Below are 27,853 nucleotides of genomic sequence, written 5' to 3'. Positions count from 1 at the left end.
AATTTACACATATAAGTTTGTGCACTGTTCCCTCTAAACTATATGGGAGTCTTCCATCCACGTTGCTGCCAGTAGAGGGAGATGCTTCAATATTGTGTTCTCAATCACTAGGAACAAGCAGGTCCTCTGGAGTCCTGCAGAACTTGCCTGTCCCTCGCTATGATTTTCACATACATGTTCTTTTCTTTTCTTTTTCTTGTAAAAATAGCTTGTAGTGTCGTGACTGTCTTTGATTGTGCCAGATGCCTTTTCCTAGTCTTTCGTCTCGATGTACAAATCATACAGTTCTATTTGATATTCATTCTGCAAATTAATTCTAATACATTTTTAATCCATTGTGATTAAATGCCATTACTCCCATCCCACAGATACCCTTTTTAACCCCTTTCTGCACCGTAGCATGAGGGAGGAGGTGAGTTCCAATTTCCAAGTGCTGTACACTTGAATGTTCCTGGCCCATCTCTCACAAAACCATCCTCGCAGGAAAAGTCACAGCTGGAGTTGTAAGTAAAATCTCCAAAGAAACTGGAGCAATTCATGATTCCCCGTTCTGTGGCCTTCAGTACTGGACATCTCACAGCTGTAATATGAAATGTTTATAAAAGAAAAACAGATGGATAAATTAATATACACATTGGTACTTATTTACTGATCATGCATTCAGACGAATCAAATCAGGTTACGTATTATATACAGGTACTTTCTCTGTCCCTGGTGGGCTCACAATCTAGGTTTTGTACCTGAGGCAATGGAGGGTTAAGGGCCCCCTTTACCAAGTTGCAGCAAAAGGTGGCCTGCACTGGGATCGACACGTGTTTTTGATGTGCGCCAAGGCTCCCTTTTACTTTTTTTTTTTTTGTTACATTTGTACCCCGCGCTTTCTCACTCATGGCAGGCTCAATGCGGCTTATATGGGGCAATGGAGGGTTAAGTGACTTGCCCAGAGTCACAAGGAGCCGCCTGTGCCGGGAATCGAACTCAGTTCCTCAGTTCCCCAGGGCCAAAGTCCACCACCCTAACCACTAGGCCACTCCTCCACTCAGGGCCCCTTCAGTGGGTAAAAGGTATGTCTTCCTTTTTTTTCAGGAAATGGTCATGCAGCAAGTGAAGCACTTGTCGCATGGCCATTTCGGGGGGGGGGGGGGAGCCCCTACCACTACCCATTGAGCTGGCGGTAAGGGCTCCTGCGCTAACCTGACAATAACCAGCAGCACATGGAACTGCCCAATTATCACCGGGTACACACTGGTGCTGCAAAAATTAAAAAAAATTTGTATCGCCAGATATGACAGTGCGCTAGGGATGGGAACTACTGCTGGGCTGCTGTGGTAGTCTGGCGGTACTTCCTTTTTAGCGAGCAATAAGCCCGCATTGGGCTTACCGCCACTTTGTAAAAGGGGCCCTTAGTGACTTACCCATGGTCACAAGAAACTACAGTGGGAGTCAAGCTTGGTTCCCCTGTTTCTCAGCCCACTGCACTAACCATTAGGCTATTTCTCTACTTCTGGTTATTTTGAAGGTAAGTCTATAAAATGGTATCTGTTATTAGGTACCAAGCACTTACCTATTTGCAGCCTATTCTGCATGAAAATGTAGGCGCATACTTTTCTTTATAGAATCCTGGCATCATAGGTCAGAATCAAGCCTATATTTTAGGCACAGTCACTTACTCCAGCCACAGAGTTGGTGTAAGTGCTGGGCATGTATAGTAACATACATACATAGTAACATAGTAGGTGACGGCAGAAAAAGACCTGTACGGTCCCATCCAGTCTGCCCAACAAGATAAACTCATATGTGCTACTTTATATGTATACCTGACCATAGAAGTCTACCCAGCACTAGCCCCACCAACTAACCACCGGCGCTGCCATCCAATCTCTGCTAAGCTTAAAGAATGTGTTTACATTATATTGCATGTGCATAAATTTTCGTCCTGCCCATGCTTTGCCAAAAACTATATCCATTTGAATGCCCACCTGCCATCGACAATAGCACAGAGCCAGAAAATGGTCATTTATGCACATATTTGTCTTGCTGCCTAAATCCAGGTGGTTTCTTATAGAATTATCCCTTTTACAGCAGGCTACACAATAGAGCTAGGTAGGTTATCTCACTTTGTGTCAATATCACTGTTCCTCCTCTTTTTTGTTCCTCTTTCTTTTTCTGTCCTGGCCTTGCCTTGCCTTATGTTTCCCTCCAGTCTAAGTATGATTGAATTGCTATGACTGATACAATTTATTTCCTTTTAATAAATTGTAGTTCTTTTCTAACTTTGCTTATTTATGTTTTCAGTCTGTAACTGCCCAGATCTGCAAGTTAGATTAGGCAGTATAGTAAGTTTTAATAAACTAAAAACTATCTTCCACTGTACTGTGTATAGTGCTAATGCTATTGTATATATTGGTATTATTATAAAAAATAAACCTTGTAAACCTTTGAGGATAAGAAATCTCCCTTCTTCTCATAGATTCAGTTTAAAGGTCTTCTTGTTGGGACAGTTATACAAATAAATTGTTCTTGCTGAGTTACATTATTTGAAAAGATTGTATAGGTACCAGGGGACGATTGTCTGTCCTTACCATCTTTTCAAAACTATAAACACTTTCTGCTCTTCATACCTTGGAGGAATGGGAAGAGACCGTGAGGCATATAATTCAGATTGATATTTACCATGTCATTGCAAACGACAGCCCATCTCTATAATATAGCAACTGAATATTATCATTTATCGTTTATCAGAATTTGATATACCGTTCCTCGTTGAAAAACAAATCGAAACGGTGTACAAAGATAAAATACAAAATAAAAATAAGGAAAGGAACGCCAATAGGATAGAACGCAGTCACTCAAATGTACAATGTACTGATAGAGAAGAACTCAGTCACTCAAACCTCAAACATACAATCAAACCACAGGAAAGACACAACGTCATATATGCAGTAACATAATAAAAACCACAAAATAAAAACCCATACAATCTATACAATACATATTGCTGCACTCAAATATCACTGCCCTCGCTGCAGAGCACCTAAACTGAATATCCATACTACTGCATAAAGGCCAATTCAAAAAGTATGTTTTCAATGTTTTGCGGAACATTGGTAAAGAACCTTCTAATCTCACATTTTTGGGGAGAGAGTTCCAAAGGGCAGGGGCAAGAAAGTAAAAAGCAGATGCTCTTGTGGACTTCCACTGTGCTTTGGTTGGGGGTGGGGGGTTAGAACAAGTCTGTTATCAATAAGTGAATAGTATACGCTGGTGTGTAGGATATTGTTAACGATGCCAGATAAGAAGGAGTGCCATGTAATGCTTTATGTGTAAGGATTTTAAATTTATACGGTATTCCATGGGAAGCCAGTGAAGACAATGCTACTATACACATAGGGCCCAATACTCAGCCAGTGGCAGGTAATGCTTTTGCTGTCCTCTGCCTGCGTGAAACCTGGATATTCAGTGTCAGGCCATTTCCTGCAATTAGCATTGAATATCCGGGGGGGGGGGGGGGGAGTTAACTGCTAAAAGGTTTACCTGTTAAGTCGATATTCACCACTAACAGTTTAACTTTTTAGAGGTTAAAGATCGGCCTGCTATTTATGCGATCTATTTTAATCGCTGAACATAGCTGGTTTAGCGCTAAATATCCATCCCTAACTGGTTATCCAGCTCATTTTCGAAAGTGATCCCTAATCTTAGTGTTTTTGGAAAGAGTAAACGAGAGATTCATGTGTACCCGTTCCGTTCATTATTTTATAGACCTCTATTATATCATATGGTCTGGGCCCCTTAAATGGCAAAAACAGATCGGGGTCAAGAATAGAGTGGGCTTCAACAGCAACTCCAGTAGCTGGGAAGTAGGACCTGTACTGAGCAGACTTCTACAGTTTGTGCCCCAAAATCAGCAGAGAGAAACAGAGACTTAAGTATACCAATGTTAAAATCATAAAGAAGTGGAACCTGTGCAGAGTGCCATATTCAACACTGGCCACCTTGTTGGGCATCCTGGATGGACCGTGCAGGTCTTTATTTGCCAATATTTACTATGTTACTATGATAGGCAGTCCTCACTGTTTGCTTTGCACCTTTGGAAATGATTTAATTAGCTTTTCAATCTAATAAAATTGTACAAGATTCTCAAAAATAACATTCTGTAATATACCTTTTAACCCCAACTCATACCGTGGCATGACGGTGCAAATCCAGTCCAGTTTCCAAATGCTGTACACATGAGTACCTTTGACCCCTCTATCACAAACCCATCCTCGCAGGAAAAGTCACAGCTAGAGTTATAAGTGAAATCTCCAAAGAAATTGGAGCAATCCATGATTCCTCTGTCTGGGGCTTCCAACCTTGAGCATTTCACAGCTGTAATATTAAACACACAGAAAAGTAGAACATGATATCAGAAAAGGATCATTTGGTAGGGATCTGCATTCATTTGAAAAAACATGGGATATGTCATTTTATGTCATTCTCCTATGAAAACAAGCAGTAGTGTACACGTTTGTCAACTGTGTGTACTCTTTCAAAAGAGTGCACGCTGTTTGCAAAGAGGACACCCTCTTTCGTACAGAGTATGCCCTCTTTCTCGATAATGCGTGCATGTGGAAACCACAATGCATGCCCATAGTGCACACATGTACAAACCTTTTCCAAAAGTGGATGCAGTCTTGATAATGTTGCTCCCCTAACATTAAAAAAAAAGGCCAAAACCCTCAAACAAAATGAATAATCCCGTAAACAACATGAGAAATGACAATGAAACAAAAAATTACTGACTGCACACCCGTATCATCTGGCCCATCTAGTCTGCTCAGTTTCATTCCTGGCACAAAGGCACTGACTTAGTACAGTACTCAGTCCTTTCCTGGAGGCACATCTAGCCACTGGGGTTTTCAGGATTGCCAGACATGAATATGCAAAATGTGGCACTCCAATATATGCAAGTATGTCTACCTCATGCATATTCATTGTGGTAATCCTGAAAACCTGACTGGTTAGGTGTTCCTCCAGGAGAGGACTGAGAAACACTTGTCTAGTGGGAGAACAAGGAATTCACTAGAAGGATTGGATTTTGCAGTTTTTCCCATGGCTCCAGAGTCACAGGAAACCAGGGGCCCTGGATCTTGCCAATGACTTGTACAGAGGCATGACTACCTTTTTTTTCTGTTGGCTATGCCTTCTCCTATATATCCTAACATCCCTCTGGTTCTAGTCAGCATACCTGGAGATGTGCTTTTGTTTATTATGTGCCTTTAAAAATTTAGGGTCCCTTTTATCAAACTGTGGTAAAAGTGGCCTTTCTTACTGATCCACTAATTAAGGTTTGTTCCCTGTCTTCAACTAACCTCTGCTTCTTGAACTAACCTCTATCTCTTAACTTCTCAACTTAACCACTGGCTGTTTCTTATGCAGAACTTTAAGAGGTCTCACTCAGAGCTGCTAAGTTACACAGGTCCAGGAGTGAGAGTTTTTGTCCCATTTTGGTCTGGAGCCAGAATTATGACCATTGTTGATCAGATAATGAATCATTCAGTTCCTGTTTCCATATCTTTTTGTACGCCTATACAAGAGCTATGGGTATCCAATTGGAGTAATTTGTTGACAGATAAAGCTGCTTTCGACGAAGCTAGTATTTTTGATATGGTTGATTCTAGTGGCCATTCTTTCAGAAGATTGTGAAAATCAATTGTGCTGTGGTGTAATTACTTGCCATTTGGCTTTTGCATTCTTAGCCTCTTAGAGTTGCCGACTTTTTGGCAAAGAAAAACTCAACACCTGCCTTCCTCCATGCCCCACCCCTACACCTCCCTTGTTTCCGCCCTCATGCCTGACCCTTCACTTGGCCCTCTACAGCCAACTGTTAGCATTAGAGTTGCCATCTCAGAAGAAAAAACTATCCCATGTACATACATTCTATAACTGTCACAAACTTTACACAAACAGAGCTCCAGTAAAAAACAAAAAACAAACACATTGCAGACTTACATATTGTAGAAAACCTGTCATAATAAAGCAGCAGTAATGTCCAGGGCAAGGCATAGGAGCAGCCTAATGGCTGGAGCATCAGACTAGAAATCAGAGGGCCCAAGTTCAAATGCCACTGCAGCCCCTTGTAGTCTTAGGCAAGCCAATTAATTCTCCATTGCCGTGAAACAAGCAGGCGTGGCACTGGCAACCTCTCCCCATTTAGGTCCTGCCAGCAAAGCCATCACAGTGGACAGCAGGGACTAGAGTGAAACAGTAACAGACCTATCTAAAACCTGATGCTAGGGTCCACTTGGGGGTCAGCAACCAAGAAAAAGATCTTCTGCTCAGTGAGTGGCAGTGGCCAAAAAAGCAAACAGGATCCTAAGAATTATTAGGAAAGGGATGGTGAATAAGACTGAAAATACTATAATGCCTCTGTATCCCACCTGAAGAGGGATTGTATAATCGTGTTTTTAGTGACCATTCGTGGGGATGCAATTTGCGGCTTAAAGTATCTGCTACAGTGTTGAGGTGACCTGATAAGTGGGTGGTGCTGTTTCACTCACATTTTCAATAGGAACAGGCAAGCTCTGCAGGACTCCAAGGAACCTGCCTGTCTCTAGCCATTGAAAACACAATATTGAAACACCGCCCCCCACTGGCAGCAATACAGTTGGAGGACTCCCACTCAGCTTAGAGGGAACAGTGAGCGTGAACATAGGCAGGTCAGGCGAATGTCTTGCAGTTGCGTACGTAAGTTATAAAACGCTATCATTTACACTCGCAACTGCCAACTTTAGGCGCGACCATGTACACCAGACTTTGATATGACAGTAAGTGCTTGTGCCTAAAGTTAGCCATGCTCAAGCTGACTTTCGCTGTATTTTATATCAGCAATTTTGTACGCACTTGCCATTATAGATTTGGCATTTAGTGCCCATATATTTCACACCTAAATTTTGGCACAATTTCTTGAATCTACCCCTATATGACCAGGTTGATACTTTGATTTGTAATCTGATACTCTGATTTGCAGAAGAATTAAAAGACAATGAACTGCAGATGATACATTTGAAAAATTACTAGATTTTTAACTAGTTTCCAAGAATTATATCCTCTCCTTAAGTCAGGATAGGCTGATTTTTTAGGATGACAAAAGTCAAAGGAAGGTCTTACCCTCGCATTCTGGTGGCAGTGAGGTCCAGTTCCCAGCAGTGGAGCACTGCAAAGTCCCTGGTTCAGTTAGAAGAAAGCCCTCCTCACAGCTGAATTCACAGGTTGACAGATAAGAGAAGTTTCCCAAAGGATGTGAACAGTGCATTTTTCCTCTTACCGCAGGCTGCAGAGCTTCGCATGATACAGCTGAGAAAATATTAGATCATTTTACGAACATGTATCGTCTCATGCTTTCAAAATATTCAAGACGCCAAGACACTATTCAAGGTGCCAACTATATAGAAAATAAGCATCTACGTTTAACGCAAGTGGTTGAAAGCATGCCATAATTTAAAGCATGTTCACTTACACCAGCTCTAAAGCTCTCGTAAATGCCGGAACCTAAATGTTAACAAGGATGCGCATAAATTTAGAGTATGTTATCACTTATGCATGTAATTGTGGCTCTACCTATGCTCCGCCGAACTTCACCCGTACACATGCTCACCCTCTAAGTACGTGCCATCAAGCAACATGCATATTTTTATGCTGGTCACAGTAAGAGGCCGTTTCCTAGTTAAGCTCATACTTCAAGCTCAAAAATATGCATCTATTTATAAAATTACCCCTAGAATGAGGAAAATGTCTTAGGGGTCCTTTTACTTAGGCATGGTAGGCCTAACATAGGCCTACTGCAAGATGCACTGAGGCATCCCAAGGTAGTGTTCTGCTTAGCGTGTGCTAATCCAGCACTGAAAAATATTTTTTATTTTCCAGCATGTGAGGCATGCCCATGGGCAGAGAGTTGGCGCATGCTTGTGCTAATCAGGTAGTGCAGGCACATTATTGTGCATTACCCAATTAGCGCGGGAATAGCATGGCACCCTTTACCGCCTCCTAAATAGGTGGCAGTAAGGGTTCCTACGCTAATGGCCATGTATTAATGGGGAAATTAGTGCGTGGCCATTACAACCCCCCACCCCCACCCCACAAACGCAGCCATTTTACTGGCTAAAGGTAGCCCCAGCATGTGGGAAATCCATGCACTAAAAGTAGCATAGGCCACCTTTGAGCATGCCATAGTAAAAGGACTCCTTAATGAATAAGGGCTTATAAAGTCTTTTTCCCAAAAATAGTGCTGAGAGCTTTGCTTCCATAGCTTCCGACTAGGTCCAGGTGCTCCTCAGAATCTCTAATATTGATTCACTAGGGACATATCCTGATTGTATGGACTTGCAGTTCCAGTTTCTTCAAGACATTGGTTACCAAACCTGTCCTGGGAAACTCATCTGTTTGGGTTTTCAGCGGAGGCAGTGTATTCAACTATATGTATTTTCATTGCAGATACCCTGAAAATCCAACTAACTGGGAGTTCTCTAGGACAGGTTTGAGTAACATTGATATAAGAAAGGCCAATCTGCACATTCAAGATGCAATGGAGCAAAGCCAGGTGAAGATCAGTCTGTCCCTAATGAGATAAAATAAAATGTAAACTGTACTGCTCATACAGTAGATAAAATTATAAATCTAACATTAGAATTCTATGGAAATAGTATTTGAACCAATTAAATATTGCAGGGGCTAATGTTAGACCTAAGCTTTTATCTTACAAAATTAAGAAACATTTAGCACCCAAAACAGTAAATAGTGTAGGATTTTATTGTGTACCAATTGGCCACATTTCAGCACATGCCCAGGACTGTCACTGGGGACAGAGCTAGAATTTCTGGTGCTCCCTTCAACCTATGAATTGACATCACGCCCCCTGTTCTCCATACAGCATCTTATCTTCTCTTCCCTGCAGAGCCTGCTGCTCCACAACCCTACCTCTGCTGCCATAAGCACCGCTGTACTTCCTCTGCACACATGATGCAAGAAGGAACTCTGCTGCAAATCTCACAGTCTCCATTCTTGTAAGACTTGCAGAACAGTTCCTTTATTCAGTGCACAGCTTAAAGCCAATAAGAGCTTAGCTACATGTGAAGAAGTAGTAGAGTGGTCGAGCTTTCCTCATAGCAGCTTTTGGTGCCCCCTTTCTCCAAAACCTGGCACCCTCTGCTATGCTAACCACCCTTATCATTTCGCACTGGCCATGGCTATCATCCTCATTAGGATAATAATCTTAGGAACTAATGAGAATAACGAAGAAGTAATATACTACATTCATTTCCTTTTTTGAGAGGGTGCATATCCTCATAGCCTTCTCCAGGGTGACTCCCAGTTCCACCCCGATCCACTCAGGCCCTTCACTCCAGGTGCCTAGAACTTCCACCAGCTGCCTTCCAGGTCCTGTGGAGGACTTGCAGCCCATCTGCATATCTTCACAGCTGCCTTCGGGGTGACGCCCAGGCAGTGGTGTGCTGGTAAATTTTTAACAACAGGCTCTCTCCCCAGTCCACCTCGGCGCCCCCCCCCCCCCCCACCTTGGCACCCCCACATCCACCTCTGCGCCCCCCCCCCCCATCCACCACTGCGCCCCTCACCCACCTCTGCGCCCCCCCAAAAAATTGCAGAGCTGGCTATACCCAGGGGGGGGGGGGGGGGGGGGGGGCGGCCAACACATTACTCTCTCCAGGAAAAAAAAATTAAATGATCCCAGGTTCCAATCTAATTCATGTTTAATATGGGATAAAATGTCATAAATAAGTAAATAAACATAAACTTTTAACGTTCAGCACCTGATTCTCAAAGTGGACATATTCCAAACACTATAATGAAAATAAAATTATTTTTTTTCTACCTTTGTTGTCTGGTGACTTCGTTTCTCTGATTCTGCTGCTCTCTATCTGTTCCTGTCTTGTCTTTTGTTGGTGAGCCCTTAGGCCCCGCAAGGCCCCGAAGGACCTCAGAGGACAGCCGTGCAACCCCGACTCTTCACCCGCGGCGGCCGCCGTTCATCAAGGGTTGAGCCCCCAGCTGCAGGCGGCCAGCAGGACTGCTGGAACCACGGGGTTGTCGGACTGACCTGGCTAGCAATCAACAAGCTCAGTCTTAGGATAGCGGCTAGCAAGGGCGGCTAGCAATCCTGTAGATAATATCAGCACAGTCTCGGATAGCGGCTAGCAAGGCGGCTAGCAATCCTGGAGATTCTCAGCACAGTCTTTGGATAGCGGCTAGCAAGGCGGCTAGCAATCCTGGAGAATCTCAGCACAGTCTTTGGATAGCGGCTACGGAAACAGAACCGGAAGCGAAGTGTCAGCTTAGCTTCCTTCTTTAAATATTGAGCCTTATTAGCCGCCCCGCCCTCGTGGAAGCAGACCACCAATCCGGCCCCGGGAGTCGGCAGAGCCCCCTGGATTGGTGCTGCCCAACCTCCCAGGTGGAGCCACTGCCTCGGCCCTCCAACCCGGTGCCTGGTGGGCGGAGCTCCGGCTCAGGAGCGCGGAAGACCCCGGTGCCAGCATACCAGCGCCGCCATCTTGAGCGGCGCGAAGCTTGCCTCCACACCCAGCGATAGCGGGGCCAGCGGTCGCCATCGCCGACCGCCGGTCTCGGGCCGACCCGCCACCCCCGCCACAACGCCCACCTCCACCCCGGAGCCCCCGGAATGCCACTCCACCCCGCGGAGGCCGCTGACTCCCGCCCCTCACGGCGGGAGAGCAGGTAGGAGCGTGGCGGGACGCGACAGTATCCCCCCCGGATGCCCCCTTTCTCCTGGGACCCGGTTTGAGAGGAAAACGTGCATGGAAGGTTCTTACCAAGTCCGGGGCATGAACGTTGGTAGCTGGTTCCCAGGAGTTGTCTTCGGAACCGAAATGCTTCCAAGATAGCAGGTAGTACAGCTTGCCCCGCCGCCTCTTGGAGTCCAGAATGTCCTCAACTTCATACTCCGGATCGGGGTCCGCCTCCGGAACAACTGTCTCTTGATTCTGTAGATGCCACTTGGACCCCCGGAAACTTTTCAACAGCGACACATGGAAGGCGTTATGCACTCGTAAAGTCCTTGGGAGCCACAACCGGTAAGTCACTGCTCCAATCCGAGATTGGATTGTAAACAGTCCAATGTACCGTGGCCCTAGTCTCCGAGAGGGGACCCGCAATCTTAGGTGTTTCGTACTTAACCACACCTTTTGTCCTGGCTGTAGCACCGGTGCAGGGCGTCGGTGGCGATCCGCGAAGGCCTTATACTTGGCGGCCACTCGTTGTAGTTGTACCCGGGCTATCTCCCAGACCTTCTGCAGATCGGCTAAGGTTTGAGAAACCATGGGTGTAGCAGTGCCTGCGGGAAAAGGTGCTGGAAGCCGGGGATGTTGTCCATACACCAAGAAGAAAGGAGAGTGCCCAGAGTCCGAATGGTCACTGTGGTTGTAGGCAAACTCAGCCCATGGAAGCAGGGATGCCCAGTTATCTTGACGCTTATTGACAAAAGCCCGCAAGAACCCTTTCAATGTTTGGTTAATCCGTTCGACCATCCCGTTGGTCTGGGGATGGTAGGCTGACGAGAAGTGGGTCGCAACCCCCAGAGCCGCACACAAGGCTCTCCAGAATCGTGAGGTAAATTGGGGTCCACGATCACTGATGATTCTGGTGGGCAGCCCATGAAGCCGGAAAATGTGTTGAATGAACTGTTGGGCTAAGGATGCCGCCGATGGAAGCCCCGGCAGGGGAACGAAATGGGCCATCCGGGAGAAACGGTCAACCACGACCCAGATCACGGTGTGTCCTTGGGAGCTGGGAAGATCGGTGATGAAGTCCATCGACAACTCCCTCCAAGGAGCTGTCGGCACAGGCAGCGGTTGCAGGTCTCCCACGGGATGCCCGATTACAGACTTCGTCCGGGCGCAGACAGGGCAAGTCGTGACAAACTGAAGGATATCTCGCCTCATCTGAGGCCACCGTTAATGTCGAGCAATTAAGCGGAGGGTCTTTTGGTACTCAAAATGTCCGGCCCATACAGAGGCATGTCCCCACTGCATGACACTTCTTCGGTCGGAGGGCGGTACCAGTTCTTTCGCGGGAGCGACCCCCCCCTACGGCAGCACTGAGACAGTTAGGATCCAACATGGGATGAATTTCCTCCGTCTCCTCCGGAACCTCAAATGCTCTGGAGAGGGAGTCCGCAGGGGTATTCTGGGCGGCAGCCCGAAAAACCAGTTGAAAGTGAAACCTGGCAAAAAATAAGGACCAATGAGCCTGTCGAGGGTTCAGCCGCTTGGCCTCTTGGAGATACAACAGATTCTTGTGGTCAGTGATTACCGTAAACCGATGCTCGGCTCCCTCCAACAAATGTCTCCACTCTTGTAAGGCCAAGAGTTCTCTATCCCCCACCATATAATTACGTTCCGCTGGGGAGAATTTACGAGAGAAGAAGGAGCAAGGTTGGCGCCGGCCTTTGGTATTGACTTGGGAGAGGACCGCCCCTGCGCCCAAGGCGGACGCGTCCACCTCCACAATAAACGGTTTCTCTGGATCCGGGGCCAACAGGATGGAGGCCGAGTCGAAAGCCTCCTTTACCTGCCGGAATGCGGCTTGCGCCTCCGGTGGCCAGTCCCGTACATTCGCATGTTTCTTAGTGAGCGCTGTCAACGGCACTGTCAGTTGCGAATACTGCCGATAGTAGTTCGCGAATCCCAAGAACTGTTGTAGCGCTTTCAATCCCAGCGGTTGAGGCCACTCCCGAATGGCGCGGAGCTTGTCAGGATCCATCCGCAAGCCTCCGGGTAACAGAATGTGTCCCAAGAAGGGCAGAGACCGCTGATGAAATGAGCACTTACTGAGTTTGGCAAACAATTGGTATTGCCGTAAACGCTGTAGCAAGGCACGAACATGACTCACATGCTCTGCGGGATTCCGGGAAAAAATTAAGATGTCATCCAAGTAGACAATCACCGTGGAGTTCAACAAATCCTCGAGCACAAAATTGATGAATCTTTGGAACACTGCCGGGGCGTTGCATAGGCCAAACGGCATCACTCGATATTCAAAATGCCCCTCATGAGTGTTAAATGCAGTTTTCCATTCGTCCCCCTGCCGGATACGGACCAAGTTGTAGGCCCCCCGCAAGTCCAACTTGGTAAAGATCTGGGCTCCTTGCAACCGGTCAAAGAGTTCAGGGATGAGCGGTAAGGGGAATCGATCCTTCACCGTGATGGCATTTAACCCCAGATAATCAATACAGGGCCTCAGGGAGCCATCCTTCTTGGTCACAAAAAAGAACCCGGCCCCGGCAGGGGACGTAGAAGGGCGGATGAACCCTTTCTGAAGATTCTCCCGGATATAGCCTTGCATCACCTTGGATTCTTCCCGGGACAAGGCATAAAGCCGGCCCCGGGGTGGCATGGTATCCGCCATTAACCTAATAGCACAATCAAAGGACCGATGAGGCGGTAGGACCTCCGCCTCCACGGGACTAAATACATCCGCAAAGTCCCGATAGTCCACCAGCAGTGTGGCCGGACCCGCCAGCGCCGGCCCGGGGACAACTGCCATCGCGGGACAACTGAAGTTCCGGCCCTTCAAACAGGTTCCCAGACAGGCGCTACCCCAAGACCGGATCTTCCCCTCGGTCCAGTCAATAACGGGGGTATGGCGCCGTAGCCAAGGCAACCCCAGCACCACCAGATGAATGGCCCGAGAGAGTACCAGAAATCGACCCTCCTCCCGGTGATCCTCCCCTACCTGAAGTTCCAAAAAAGGTGTGATCTCCGTGATCGGCTGCGGTAAGGTAGTCCCTTGAATGGATGTTACTTGCAGCGCTGGTCGATGGGGAAGCATGGGCCACCCCATCTGTTGCAGAAGTTCGTGGCAAATAAAGTTCCCCCCCGACCCGGAGTCCACCAGGGCCCGGGTCCGGATCATAGTCTCGTGCCATCGCAGAGTTACTGGCAGTGTTATCAGAGGATCCGGTAGGGGAGCGGAATGCCCCAAGACCCCTCCCCTCAGGGTGCCTTGGGGGAAGCGTTTCCCGCTCGTGCGGGGCAAGAACGGACAAAATGCCCGGCCTCACCACAATACAGGCACAGTCCGCCCCACAAGCGCTTCCTCCTGTCCGAAGGGGCCAATCGTTGACGGCCGATCACCATCGGCTCTTCACCAGTCTCCTTAGGGTCCCGGGTACTACGGCGGAGGGACGGTCCCTTGCCTGTCCGGGACGCACCCCATCCCCACTTCTGCCGTTCTGCCTGGGCTCTCGCTCTCTCTTGGAACCGGGTATCCACTCAAATACAGAGCGAAATCAGGGCGTCCAATTGTCCCGGGACCTCCCGCCCTGCCAATTCGTCCTTGATTCGCTCTTGCAATCCTTCCAAAAAGATTGCCGTGAGGGACTCCTGGTTCCAACGTAGTTCAGTGGCGAGGGTCCGAAACCGAATGGCATAATCAGCCACCGTCCCCTCCCCCTGTTGAATTCGCAGCAATTCCGACGCCACGGAGGACTGCCTGCCAGGGAGGTCGAACACCATGCGGAAACGGCGCTGAAATTCGACATAATCGTCCAGGATGGGGTCCTGCTGTTCGCTTAGCGGGGACGCCCATGCCAGGGCCTTCACCTCGCATAGGCCAAGCACATATCCCACCTTAATCTGGTCTGATGAAAATGCCTCCAGTTGCATCCGGAAGGCTAAGTTGCACTGATTGAGGAAAACCCCGGCAGCCTCCGGGGGCCCCATCATATCGTGCAGGTTCAGGGAACCGAGGTCCTGCGCGGAACCCTCCCGGACGAGGAGCCGCTGCGGCCCCCTGGACCGCAGCGGCCTGGTTCTGTACCTGAAGCGACGACAGCTGAGAGCACACGTTCTGGAGTGCCCCCAACAGGGCGTTCAGCTGTTCCTGCTGCTGCTGAAGTACCTTAGCCAGGTCCCGTAGATCGGGCTGCGTAGGCGAGCTCATGGCTTCCGGTTCCTGTCTTGTCTTTTGTTGGTGAGCCCTTAGGCCCCGCAAGGCCCCGAAGGACCTCAGAGGACAGCCGTGCAACCCCGACTCTTCACCCACGGCGGCCGCCGTTCACCAAGGGTTGAGCCCCCAGCTGCAGGCGGCCAGCAGGACTGCCGGAACCACGGGGTTGTCGGACTGACCTGGCTAGCAATCAACAAGTTCAGTCTTAGGATAGCGGCTAGCAAGGCGGCTAGCAATCCTGTAGATAATATCAGCACAGTCTCGGATAGCGGCTAGCAAGGCGGCTAGCAATCCTGGAGATTCTCAGCACAGTCTTTGGATAGCGGCTAGCAAGGCGGCTAGCAATCCTGGAGAATCTCAGCACAGTCTTTGGATAGCGGCTAGCAAGGCGGCTAGCAATCCTGGAGAATCTCAGCACAGTCTTTGGATAGCGGCTAGCAAGGCGGCTAGCAATCCTGGAGAATCTCAGCACAGTCTTTGGATAGCGGCTAGCAAGGCGGCTAGCAATCCTGGAGATTCTCAGCACAGTCTTTGGATAGCGGCTAGCAAGGCGGCTAGCAATCCTGGAGAATCTCAGCACAGTCTTTGGATAGCGGCTACGGAAACAGAACCGGAAGCGAAGTGTCAGCTTAGCTTCCTTCTTTAAATATTGAGCCTTATTAGCCGCCCCGCCCTCGTGGAAGCAGACCACCAATCCGGCCCCGGGAGTCGGCAGAGCCCCCTGGATTGGTGCTGCCCAACCTCCCAGGTGGAGCCACTGCCTCGGCCCTCCAACCCGGTGCCTGGTGGGCGGAGCTCCGGCTCGGGAGCGCGGAAGACCCCGGTGCCCGCATACCAGCGCCGCCATCTTGAGCGGCGCAAAGCTTGCCTCCACACCCGGCGATAGCGGGGCCGGCGGTCGCCATCGCCGACCGCTGGTCTCGGGCCGACCCGCCACCCCCGCCACAACGCCCACCTCCACCCCGGAGCCCCCGGAACGCCACTCCGCCCCGCGGAGGCCGCTGACTCCCGCCCCTCACGGCGGGAGAGCAGGTAGGAGCGCGGCGGGACGCGACAGTTCCCTTGACTCCGTTTCCAGGGCTTCCTTTCCATTTATTTCTTTTCTTTCCTCCTTTCTTCTTCATTTCTGGTCCTCCGCATACTTGACTGTAGAGTGGATCCAGCTTCTGCCTATTTTCTCCATCCATGTGCAGTTTCTCTCCTCACTTCCTTTTCCCTCATCTAATCTCCTTCCTCTATCTTCCCTCCATGTCCAGAATTTTTCTTGCTCTCCCCGCCATCCATGTCCTAAAACTCTCCTCTCTCCCCTGCCCCTCTCTATCCATCCATACCTAGCAATTCTCTTCTCTCCCCTGCCCCCTCTGCCCATCCATGCCCAGCAATTCTCTCCTCTGCCCATCCATGCCCAGCAATTCTCTCCCCTGCTTCCCTCTGCCCATCCATGCTCAGCAATTCTCTCCCCTGCCTCCCTCTGCCCATCCTTGCCCAGCAGTTCTCTCCCCTGCCTCCCTCTGCCCATCCATGCCCAGCAGTTCTCTCCCCTGCCCCCCTCTGCCCATCCATGCCCAGCAGTTCTCTCCCCTGCCCCCCTCTGCCCATCCATGCCCAGCAGTTCTCTCCCCTGCCGCCCTCTGCCCACCCATGCCCAGCAATTCTCTCCCCTGCCTCCCTCTGCCCATCCATGCCCAGCAGTTCTCCTCCCTCCCCTGCCCTCCCGCTCCCATCCAGGTCTAGCGATGTCCTTCCCCCCCCATCCTCCCCTGCCGCTCCCATCCATCCGTTAATTACCTGCCTCGAAGCGCCGCATTATCTAAAGCCTGCCTGCTGCCCGTCTCCAGCTGCCTTCCCTGCTTGCTTCTCAGGAGTTGGTTCGCGCCCTTAGTCCTGCTGCGGGAAAAGGAAATGATGTCAGAATGACATCAGAAGGTGGGACTACAGCGCGAACCAACTCCTGAGAAGCAAGCAGGGAAGGCAGCTGGAGACGGACAGCAGGCGGGCTTTAGATAAAGCGGCGCTTCGAGGCAGGTAATTAACGGACGGATGGGAGCGGCAGGGGAGGATGGGGGGGCGAAGGACATCGCTACACATGGATGGAAGCGGGAGGGGAGGTAAGCATGGCGCCCTCCTGCCATGCTTACCTCATGCAGTGGAGCCGGCTCGCCCCCTACAACAACCGGCTCACAAGAGCTGTCAAAATTTAACAAGCGGCTCTTGTGAGCCAGTGCGAGCTGGCTCCAGCACACCACTGCGCCCAGGTCCACCCTGATCCACTCAGGGCCTTTGCTCCAGGTGCCAGCATGCGAAATATTTTCTCTACACTTTTGTATTTTATCTCTGCTATTTCTTATGGCTCCAGTACAGTTTCTCTTCTTGGTATTGTCCCTTCCCAATATCTTTCTCCATCTGAAACCACTGTATACCGCCGGAACACATTGCCCATCTTCTGCTTTCTTCATCTTACCATCCTTTTTGTCTTCTCCCTTCTCAGCTCTCAATCTTCAACATTTCCTTTCTTTCATTCAAGCATCTCCATTCTGTCTGAGTACATCTCGCCTTCATCATAGTCATCGTGCCTCTCCTACTCTTCTCCGTACTCTCTTGCTCCTTCTTCTGCTCTCTGCAGGGGATATCAATCCCAATCCTGGTCCTCTACATCAGTTCTCATCCTATTCGTGCAGGTCACACCATGATGTCTCCAATCTAATTTCTGTTCCTCTCCTCTCCCCTTCTTCTCTGCCTTTCTCGTGTGCTCTGTAGAATGCCCGCTCTATCTGCAACAAACTTTCCTACATCCATGACCTCTTTATCTCTTGTACTCTCCATCTGCTTGCCCTAAGTGAAACTGGGCTTTGCCCTGAAGACTCTGCTTCAGCTGCAGCCCTGTGTCATGGAGGTTACCTTTTCTCCCATACTCCTCGCCCGGTTGGCCGCTGAGATGCTGTCGGGCTACTACTCTCACCCTCTTGTAGATTCCAACCTCTTCTTCCACCTCAGTCTCTCTGCTTTTCTTCCTTCAAAGTCTACTCCATCCATCTATTTACTCCTCTACCTCTCCAAGTAGCAGTCATTTATCAACCCCCTGATAAGACTCTTTCTTCCTTTCTCACTGACTTTGACTCCTGGCTTTCCTTCTTTCTTGAACCTTCATCCCCTTCCCTCATTCTTGGGATTTTAACATTCATGCTAATGATCCCTCTGACTCTTATACTTCTCAGTTTCTTACTTTAACATCCTCTTTCAATCTTCAGCTGTGCACCACTAACCCCTGCTCACCAGAATGGCCACTATCTTGATCTTATCTTCTTCTCCAACTGCTCATTCTCCAGTTTCTATGTCTCAGTTCTTCCCTCTCTGACCATCATCTGATAGCTTTCACACTCCTCCCCAGTCCCATCCAGTCTCCACCAATAAATTTAGGAATCTTCAGGCTATTGACTCTTCTACTCTGTCCTCCAGTGTTTCAAACCTCTGGCTGTACATTCCAACAAAATGCACCATATTTATTTTTAAAATATATTTGACTTTTGGTCAGTTTTCAGCTGCAAAAAATCTAATGAATGTGCAGTATAGGCAGCCATGATATCCACACTTGTACGAGTTTATAGGCAAATTCTGGGTCCACATGCATTATAGTAATGTCCAGAGCTATGGTAGTAAAATGCTATAGAAAGATCATGACGGATATATACTACCTTTACAAGGTGGTGCTGGTGCTGTCCAGTCTCCTGATACCATGCACAGGACAGAGTCTGGTCCATTTATGAAAAAACCCTCAGCACAGCCAAAGCTACAACTGGAGTTGTACTGGAAAACTCCAAGTATGTGTGAGCAACTTATCCCTCCATGAGCAGGGGCCACAAGAGGCTCACATTGTACACCTAGTTGAAAATGAGAGAAAAACCTTTATTCTATAGTGGTGTGTGCACATCTGTGTCCAGTTATTAGAAATTTGTTAGCTAGCTTTAGCATACAGACATACAAACATAAAAATTGCCATAGTGGTCAGATTAAAGGTCCATCTAGTCCAGTATCTTGTTTCTAGTCCAGTATCTTGTTTCTAACAGTGACCAATCCACATAGGCAGTCGGTGACTCAGGTGTTTGGGGTAGGGCAGGAGAGAGATAGAGCGTGGCATGACAAGATTCAATCCTTGGGGTGGCAAAACCTGTGTCAGTATTTCTGAATATAGCAAGGAAGGACCCCTTCACTATGCCCCTTTGCTCTTGCCCTCCCCCCCCCCCCCCCATATCTCTGTTAATAACTATAACATGCAAGCTAAACAGACTCAAGAGAATTATCTGCCAAAAAAATATTGCCCCGTCTCTCTCCTCCCCTCAGAATCCAGCATCACCCCTCTCTCTCCCCTCCTACCATCATCCGGTCTCTTTCCTCCAATCCTCTGCTATTGAGTACTAACTCATTTCTGTGTCCCCCCCCCCCCCCCACAACATTAACCAACAACAGCACCATTACCCATCTCCTACCACCAGTACAATTACCCATCTTCACTCCCCTCAACATCAACCAGCACCATTACCATTACCCATCTTCTCTACCCCCACCAGCGATATTCACTCCTTCACCTGCGCCTCTGCTGGGCTGCTACTCAACAAGAAATACCTTCCCTTCTGTGCATCCCACCTGTTCCCTCACTTGCTTATTCTGCCTGCCAGGCCCCTGACTCTCCGACTTCATAGCTCCAAACAATGAGAAACTGCAGGACCATAGCTCTCTGTGCACCACTAGCAGCTCTGCAGGTTGCACCCCTCCATTATACAACTTCCTGTTTTGGAGGGCGGGATCAACAGAGCTGCTACTGGCACTTATAATAGAGCTGTGGTCCAGTGGTTTCTTATTGTTTGCAACTATGAAGTTGGAAAGTTGGCGGCTGGCAGGCAGAGTGAGCAAGTGAGGGAGCAGGTGGGATGTATGGAAGGGAAGGTTGTGATTTATTGTTGCCTTTCCAGGAGAGCAAGTGGCCACAGGGAGGGGAAGGTATTGGTTTTGCCACAGACTCCAATCTTATAATGTGTTCCTGCCTCTGGGGTCACACCTTGGCCCCAAAAATTGGAGGGACTGGCTACATAAAATTACCCTTTTGCTATCATCAAGTTTGCCTTGCTACCGCTTCTGCCTCTACAGCTGCCTCTCCATGGTCTACCACATCACTGCAAAAGGTTCATCTGGTGGACATCACGTGACATGAAAACAAACCTTATATTTTTATCCTTTAATGCTCATATGCTAGTGATCCTTGTTGATTTTTAGGAACGCTATCAGTGTACTTTATTCTTAGGTAGAGGAATTTGTAATAAAGTGAGGGGGGCATAAAGGGGCAAGGAGATAAAACCAGTCAGCAGAAGGCTTTATTTTTCTAACCAATCCAAAGCATCCATCCATACCCCTGCAACTCTTGATTAACTCCTTTATTCATATTTGACAATGGTACACTGGTTAAAATAATTAAGGAAGTACTACTTTGAATGACATTAAATAACTGGAAAAGCACCTTGGCAGATTGGTAACTCTGTTGTCCATTGACCAGAAGCTGTGCACTGAAGTCTTGCAGACCCATTCAGAATGAACCCCAATTCGCAGCTAAACTCACAGACGGAGAGGTAACTGAAAGCACCGATGGGATCCCTGCAGCTCCGCAGCGCTTGGTCTGGCAGTGTCAAAGGCTTGCACTGTTTTACTTAAAAATAAAAAAAAGAGAACACGATCTTTAGCACAGTAACCAATAACCTGTCTTTTGACAAGGCTGAACAAATATGCCCCCCCCCCCCACCCCCTGACTGGAGTGCATGCAGTTTCACATGTAGCTGTCTATTTCTGTACCATCCCAGACTCAAATGCAGTGAATGTTATAATCTGCCTGCATTCCCTTCTATCTGTATAGGAAAAGCTATTAACAAATCAGGTTCTGTTCTGTAGGCTAACCTTTAAGAAAAAGTTCACTCAAGCAATAGTAAATACAATCGATAATAAACATTGAAGGGTGAGACCAGTAAGCTGTGCCCTTCCTGTCATGGCAGTAGACTTTTTAAAAATATGACTATCATCATAACCTATTATTTCATGAGTACAATCATCTATCTTATTCTTACTGAAGCTCTTTCATTCTATGTGGGTGGGAAAAAATAGCTTGGAGCAATACAGTAGTTCTTGGGTGAACCCTCAGCCAGTCAGAGTTTCAGGATATCCAAAATGAATATTAATGAGATATCTTCCTATGCACTGCCTTCACTGCATGCAGATTTCTCTCAATGCGTATTCATAGTGGATATTTTGAAAACCCACCTTGCTGAGAGTCCCCAGAACAGGTTTGCAAACCAAAGGCTTAAGCCCCAAAGGTATTTAGGACCACAAAGGTAAAGTCTAAAAGAAAAAGCAATAGAGGTAAATAAAGGCAACAAGGTTTGGAATATATTAGTCATGAAGACATCAACAAATCACTACAATAATACATGTGCCAAGTATGCTACTTCTGGCAGTGTTTCTTTTGTAGGAAAAAAGGTACCGGTACTCATACAAGGTAAAGGTGTTTAGCTTAGCAGGGTTTAAAAAAAGATTTGAACGGCTTCCTAAAGGAAAAATCCATAGACCATTATTAAAATGACTTGGGGAAAATCCACTGCTTATTTCTGGGATAAGCAGCATAAAATGTATTTAACTTTTTTGGGTTCTTGCCAGGTATTTGTGCCCTGGATTGACCACTTTTGGAAACAGGATGCTGTTGTGCTTGATGGATCTTTGGTCTATCCCAGTGTGGCAATGCTTACGTACTTATGTAAGGCCAATCTTAAGGGTGGGGTCATTATCTATGGCTCCACTCCTATCATAGCCATACCTATTTTACCAGCCATGGAGCAAAAAAAAGGCATAATTGAAAATAGTACACCAGTCCCTAGGTCCAACAAAAAGAACCCCTAAGAGTGTCCATAAACTAATAAAATATGTAGACAAAACTTCAGCTGAAACCCCCAAAAACCAGACTCTGGCATGCAGGACAACACCAGAAAAGCAAAAATATTTTCCCCTTGTACTGCTATTAAGGCAGCAGATGTAAACTTCAAAAACTGACATATTCCATTCACTACATGACAAATTGACTACAAATAAAACAAAAAATTAACTCAACTACTACACTACTGTATCTTAAACTAAAAATAAAATTCTATATTCTACCCTGACACATGGACAGCTGGCAAAAATTCAATTACAAAGTCAAAAAAAAAATAAAAAGATCCTAATGGGGCAGGCAGGCTTGTATCCTTGGCTGGTCTTTACAGGCTTAACAAGACCAGGCAAGAAATAGCACATATTCCTCTGCAATCTTTGGCCAAATTTGGGATTGTTCCAATCATGAGAAAAATTATGAATCATCCCTTCTCTGCCATCATGTACCTAGCCATGGTACACGAAGGCAACATGCGGGAGCAGGGCATCAGATAGAATCACATGGCTAGTGTGGGTCATCCAAAGCCCCTTAGAATGCAAAGTGCATCCAGCCTGTCTCTAAGAATCAAGGTCCAGTTGTGACACCTCTGCTTGAGCTTGAATGACAGTCTGTAAGGGAGGCAAAGGAGATGGCAATGCTAGGTACAGGGAAAGCATAGTATGATGAGCGGCTCTCACATTTAACAATAGCAATTTCCTTTGAATACATAATATATTTCAACAAGGCAGAAATATGAATTGGTTTCACTAAAGATGTTAAGAATCCTTATTTTCCCAAAGCCCTGAGTAACTCCATATTCATAATACCTGTCAGTAGCAATTTTACAAACACAAATTCGGCAATTTGGGCACTATGAACATCTGGTAATGGATCACTGACAACTAAGTCTGAAAGGGGACAAATAGCATATCCCACCCTTAGTTACCCCTGGCTGTCTCTGAGACATCCACAAGGAACGCAGTCTTGATTATGCAAAAGAGTCTAGCAAGTGGGGGTGAGGTTTAATATTTATTTCATAAACAACATAAAGGAATTCTTGCTATATAACAATAGAGGAATAAAAGGTGTATGTAACTCATTTACATTCAACCTTTGCAATGGTGTTATGCTCAGAAAACAGTTGTTTGTTTGTTTCATTTAAATTTACCACGCTTGCCCATTGTTTCAAATAATACAAATTCGTATATCAGTACAATTGGCAACAGAGTAAAGGCAAACAAAACTTTACTCAGTAGTAATCTAATACAGGAAGGTATCATGTTTTCTCCTCCCTGCTTCCAGCAACACAATAAAAACCCAAGGATACCTGCTAATAAAACATTAATAACATTACGCACAAATCAGAATTAATATGCACAAGATCATTAATATGGACTACTCACAAATTAAATACTCTCCTAGGCCAATAAAAATAAACCCCCCTATGTCAGCATTGCTGAGTGGCAGCCACTAGCGCAGCTTAGTAAACATGGGGGGTAACTGGTCAAAAACCTATAAATATACCGAAACAGTGCAAATAAACTTATTAACATAATTACATTATGTTGCACTACACAACAAATGTGCCCCTTCCAATGTACCTCTCCTCCTCTGGCAGAGCCAATGAACCATTCTTTAAAATATATTCATTATTTTAAATTTTATTTCAATCATCATTAATAAATAGGAACAACACTAAAAATCAGGCTAGGGTTTAAAACTGAGCTGCCACAGCAGCAGTCATGATAATCCCATAACACTAGAAAATGTAGGAAATTTCTTGGCATGTACAAGGGCACTGTCTCATAGGAAGTTCTCTGCTTGAGAGTCAAATGGATTTTCACAGCACAAAGGAAAGGGCATTGTATAACCAAAGTGAAGCTACAGTATCTTCAGCTGCTATAGCAAAAATGCAGTGCAATGAAAGCGGTCTCTTCAACAAAATAGTCTCGATCATGGACAGTCATTCTCTTGGCAGCAGTTTAGTGAAGGGGAAAGACAAGATATAGTATATGTTCTTTTCATTTAATGTAATAGTTCCTAGAGCCCAGGATCCTTTTAGGGCTCTAAAGGTTTATTGTTCTCAACAGGGGTGTAGCCAGACTTTGACGGTAGGGGGGGGCCAGAGCCCAAAGTGAGAGGGCAAATTTTGGCCTGCCTTCCCCCCACCGCCCCCAGCCACCGCTGCCACCCACCCTACTGCTGCACCCCTCACTGCCACTGCACAAAGGTACCTTGGCTGACGGAGATCCTCAACCCCTGCCAGCTGAATCGTTTGTCCTGCACTCATCTTGCATTGCCTGTCCTGTTCTCAGTTGTACCGTGCACACTCGTTTTAATGAAACTGTGCATGCGTGAAGTGTCATATGCTCAGTTTCACTCAGTGGCATAGCCACAGGTGGGCCTGGGTGGGCCATGGCCCGTCCAATTTGGACTCAGGCCATGGGCGTAGACTGGGGGGGGCGAGGGGGGGGCAAACGATGATGAGGTGCCGCCGCGCCAGTAGTTTAAAAAAAAAAAAACAAGCAGGCATGCGCTCCTCTCGGTCCGCTTGGCTTCCCTGCCCTCTCTGTCTGCGTCCAGCCCGAAAGGAAATGACGTCAGAGGAAGGCGGGACGCAGACAGAGAGGGCAGGGAAGCCAAGCGGACGGAGAGGAGCATGTCCGTCTACCCTCCTCTCTTCCTCCCTCCCTCCTGCGCAGGCAGCAGTCTTTTCCAGCGTTCCTGGCAGCAGTAGCGTTGTACACGCTGCCTTTGGCTCTGCCCCGAAGCCTTCTCTTCAAGTTCCTGTTCCCGCATAGGTGGGACTGGGAGCGTTGGGAGCAGAGGGAAGGACCAGGAGATAGATTGGACTGGGAGGGGTGGGGAGCAGAGGGAAGGAGCAAGAGATGGATGGGACTGGGAGCAGAGGGAAGGACCAGGAGATGGATTGGACTGGGAGGGGTGGGGAGCAGAGGGAAGGACCAGGAGATGGATGGAATTGGGACAGGTCAGGCACAGCAGAGGAAAGGAGCAGAAGATGGATGGGATGGTGGGATGGTGAGCAGAGGGAAGGAATAGAAGATGGATGGGACTGGGAGGGGTGGGGAGCAGAGGGAAGGAGCAAGAGATGGATGGGACTCGGAGGGTGGGGAGCAGAGGGAAGCCTACTGGAAAGAAGACAGTGCATAAAACAGAAGACACTGGGACCAAAGCGAATAGAAAAACTAAATGATCAGACAACAAAGGTAGATACAAGTATTTTATTCAGAATTTATTAATTGAAATATGTCAGCTTTTTGAAATGTGCATCTGTGATATTTTGCCTGTAAATTTCAATTCCTTCCTCCACATTAGCATATTCATTTGCATATGCATATATGCAAATGAATATGCTAATAAGCTCCGCCCATGTGCTGATATGCTCCACCCATCCTTTGCCCCCCCCCCCCCAAATGAAACAGTCAAACTACGCCTATGACTCAGGCCCACCCAAAATTGATACTCTTGCTGTGGCTGGTGGGGATCCCCAAACCTTGCTAGCTGAAGATTTTTCTTTCCTTGGACAGCCAGCGCTCTTCCAAATGTCAGCCAGCAGCACTTGCCTTAAGCTGACGCTGAGACCAGCCCTTCTGTACATGCAAAACCACTGAGCATGCACAGCCTGATGGCAGCAGCCTCACTTTGAGGCAAGTGCTACCAGCTGCCATTTGGAAGAGTGCTGGCTGCTGGACGAGGAGGAGGAAATCTTCAGCTGGAAGGGTTTGGGGATGAAGTATTTAATATTTGGGATTTGTGGGTAGGGACAGGTGGCGAGAGGAGCAAACTAGAAGGGGACCGGGGGGGGGGTGAATTTCATGCCCACCCAGCTTGGGCTCAGGCCCACCCAAAATTGGCCATCTGGCTACGCCCCTGGTTTCACTAAAACGAGTGTGCACGGTGCAACTGAGAAGAGCAGGGTAGGCAATGCAGCGAGACCAACACGGAACAAACGCTTCAGCTGGCTGGGGTTAGGGACCCCCACCAGCCAAACCGGGGACCCCAGAGCCAATTTGGGGTGGCCCAGGCCCCCATGGCCCCCTGTCGCTACGCCACTAGTTCTCAAACAGGTGAAGTTTCTGCCATTTATCTTTAGACTGTCAGTAAAAACAAAAAAAGCAATTCACAACAGAATGTTTCTTAGTTGTGTTCACATTTCTGCAGCACATCTGATTTCACTTTGTAATTAGAGGTGATGGGGGATGAAAAGTAAACAGGCTCATTTACCGATTCCTTCCTCCTTCTCTGGGTTATTCTGTCTCAGGGGTTTTTTTTTGGGGGGGGGGGTATCTTCTGTAGTGTCAGAGCTGACTGAAAGTATACAGGTCCTCAGAGGTACGCCATAAAAATATTCAGATCTCCCCACAGCCAGTCTGACAGTTATGGTGCAATCTAAACTTAGCTGTTTGTCTTGGGGGGTGGGGGTTCTATTCATGGCTGTGAGTCTGAATTCCCTTCAGCCTGCATCTTCAGTGATCTTGCTCAAAAAAAATCTTAAAGCAAGGGTTAGCAAGTGAACTCATAAACTAATGGGCTATAAGCGGTCTGGCACAGTGGCAGTTAGCAAGAATAATCTTATCTGATGTCTCTGTTAGCTTACATACACATTCTGTTGAAAGTTCAGCTTACCGCCCATCTTCAAAACATCACAAGTTCTAATTAATTTGTGCTAACTGCATGTTGTGTGTGTATGTTTGGAAAAGGCAACAAAGGAAAAAAAAAAAGCTTTTCTCTTGCTCTCTGTTCACACAAACCCTGCTGTGAAAATAAGCAGGAACCCCTGTAAAAATGCCCTTAAGCCCTTTTGGTATTCAGGGCACTGATTAGGACCAGTAAAACGTAACATAAAACCATGTGTCAGTTTTCTCTTTATGAGACTATTAGGATACTCAAACCAAAATGTTTAAAAAGAAATGGCCTTTTCCCTCCCCAGCCCAGATCAATGTAAAAATAAACTTTTAGTACACAAAAGGGTTCTCTCTTGTTTTCACTTGCAATAGGCTTTACTTAGATTCTTGAACAACCACAACATTTTTGTAAGCATTTTCCTCTATTATTAATAGCTATGTAATGAGGTTATTTGCCAAATTGTACTCATTCTTTGATCTCAATATATAACACACATTCTAATTTACACAAAAACTGCCTGCATCTAGGATACTAATACAAATATATCCCTTCAGCATGTTAGTGCAAGGGAATGTATAGTAAAATAATACCACATGGCCATATATTTAACATTATGGTTTCCAATGAATCACGTGAAACCCCTTTTGTTATTTCTAAAACTGCTCTGGAATGTGCAAGCATTTCAGTGCTAAAGGATCTTTCATATAGGAAACATAAAGTATGATTATACTCTGCTGAGTGTAGCCTCAAGAATAATGGGCATCTAGGAAACCTCCCTGCCCCTCAAATCTTTGGGGTGCTGTACCGAATCTCCTGTTAAGATTTGGTCAGACAAAACCTTCACTCTTCTGTCTGTCAGATCTTATCTCCATTAAGATCTGTAAATCTGGCTCCCAGCCAAATTGGCCTACCCCCTAGGCTCCTTGAGTGCCCTGCACCTGACAGTTCATGTCCTAAGTAAGCATTCTCAATTAGCCACTCTGCAAATATAACTATATGCCCAATCTATTAACAAAAAAGATTTTTGTTCCCTTACATAACCCCCTGTTTACCAAGCCACACTAGTGGCTGCCGCATGGCAATGCCAACACAGCCTATTCAAATTGAGTGGGCTGTGTGGGCATTAGCACACGGCAGCCGCTAGCGCAAATAAACAGGGGGAATAATTTGTGTATCCCAAGAATATCCTTTAATCCAACAAATATAAATAGCTCTGAATGTTATACATATAGATGCACTATTTTCTTCCTTAAAATTAGATATAAACCCTACACAATTTGAACAAATAAAGGAAATACCCCAAAA

General features: G+C 47.1%; 1 protein-coding gene across 1 annotated transcript in view; it reads right to left on the bottom strand.

Annotated features, from left to right (window-relative positions):
- Window positions 1-27,853, bottom strand: part of LOC115472463 (P-selectin-like) — a 236,269-nt gene that overhangs the window by 70,317 nt on the left and 138,099 nt on the right. Inside the window, exons 16-20 of the mRNA XM_030206753.1 lie at window positions 20,471-20,656; window positions 18,654-18,839; window positions 7,150-7,335; window positions 4,183-4,368; window positions 395-580 (exon numbers count right to left, since the gene is read on the bottom strand). Of these exons, the coding sequence (XP_030062613.1) occupies window positions 395-580; window positions 4,183-4,368; window positions 7,150-7,335; window positions 18,654-18,839; window positions 20,471-20,656 (930 nt within the window). The remainder of the gene's footprint in view (window positions 1-394; window positions 581-4,182; window positions 4,369-7,149; window positions 7,336-18,653; window positions 18,840-20,470; window positions 20,657-27,853) is intronic.

This window comes from Microcaecilia unicolor, chromosome 6 (genome assembly GCF_901765095.1).
Source record: "Microcaecilia unicolor chromosome 6, aMicUni1.1, whole genome shotgun sequence".
Taxonomy (NCBI): Eukaryota; Metazoa; Chordata; class Amphibia; order Gymnophiona; family Siphonopidae; genus Microcaecilia; species Microcaecilia unicolor.
The sequence above is the reverse complement of the archived record's forward strand: the minus strand, read 5'-3'. Positions and strand labels throughout refer to the sequence as shown.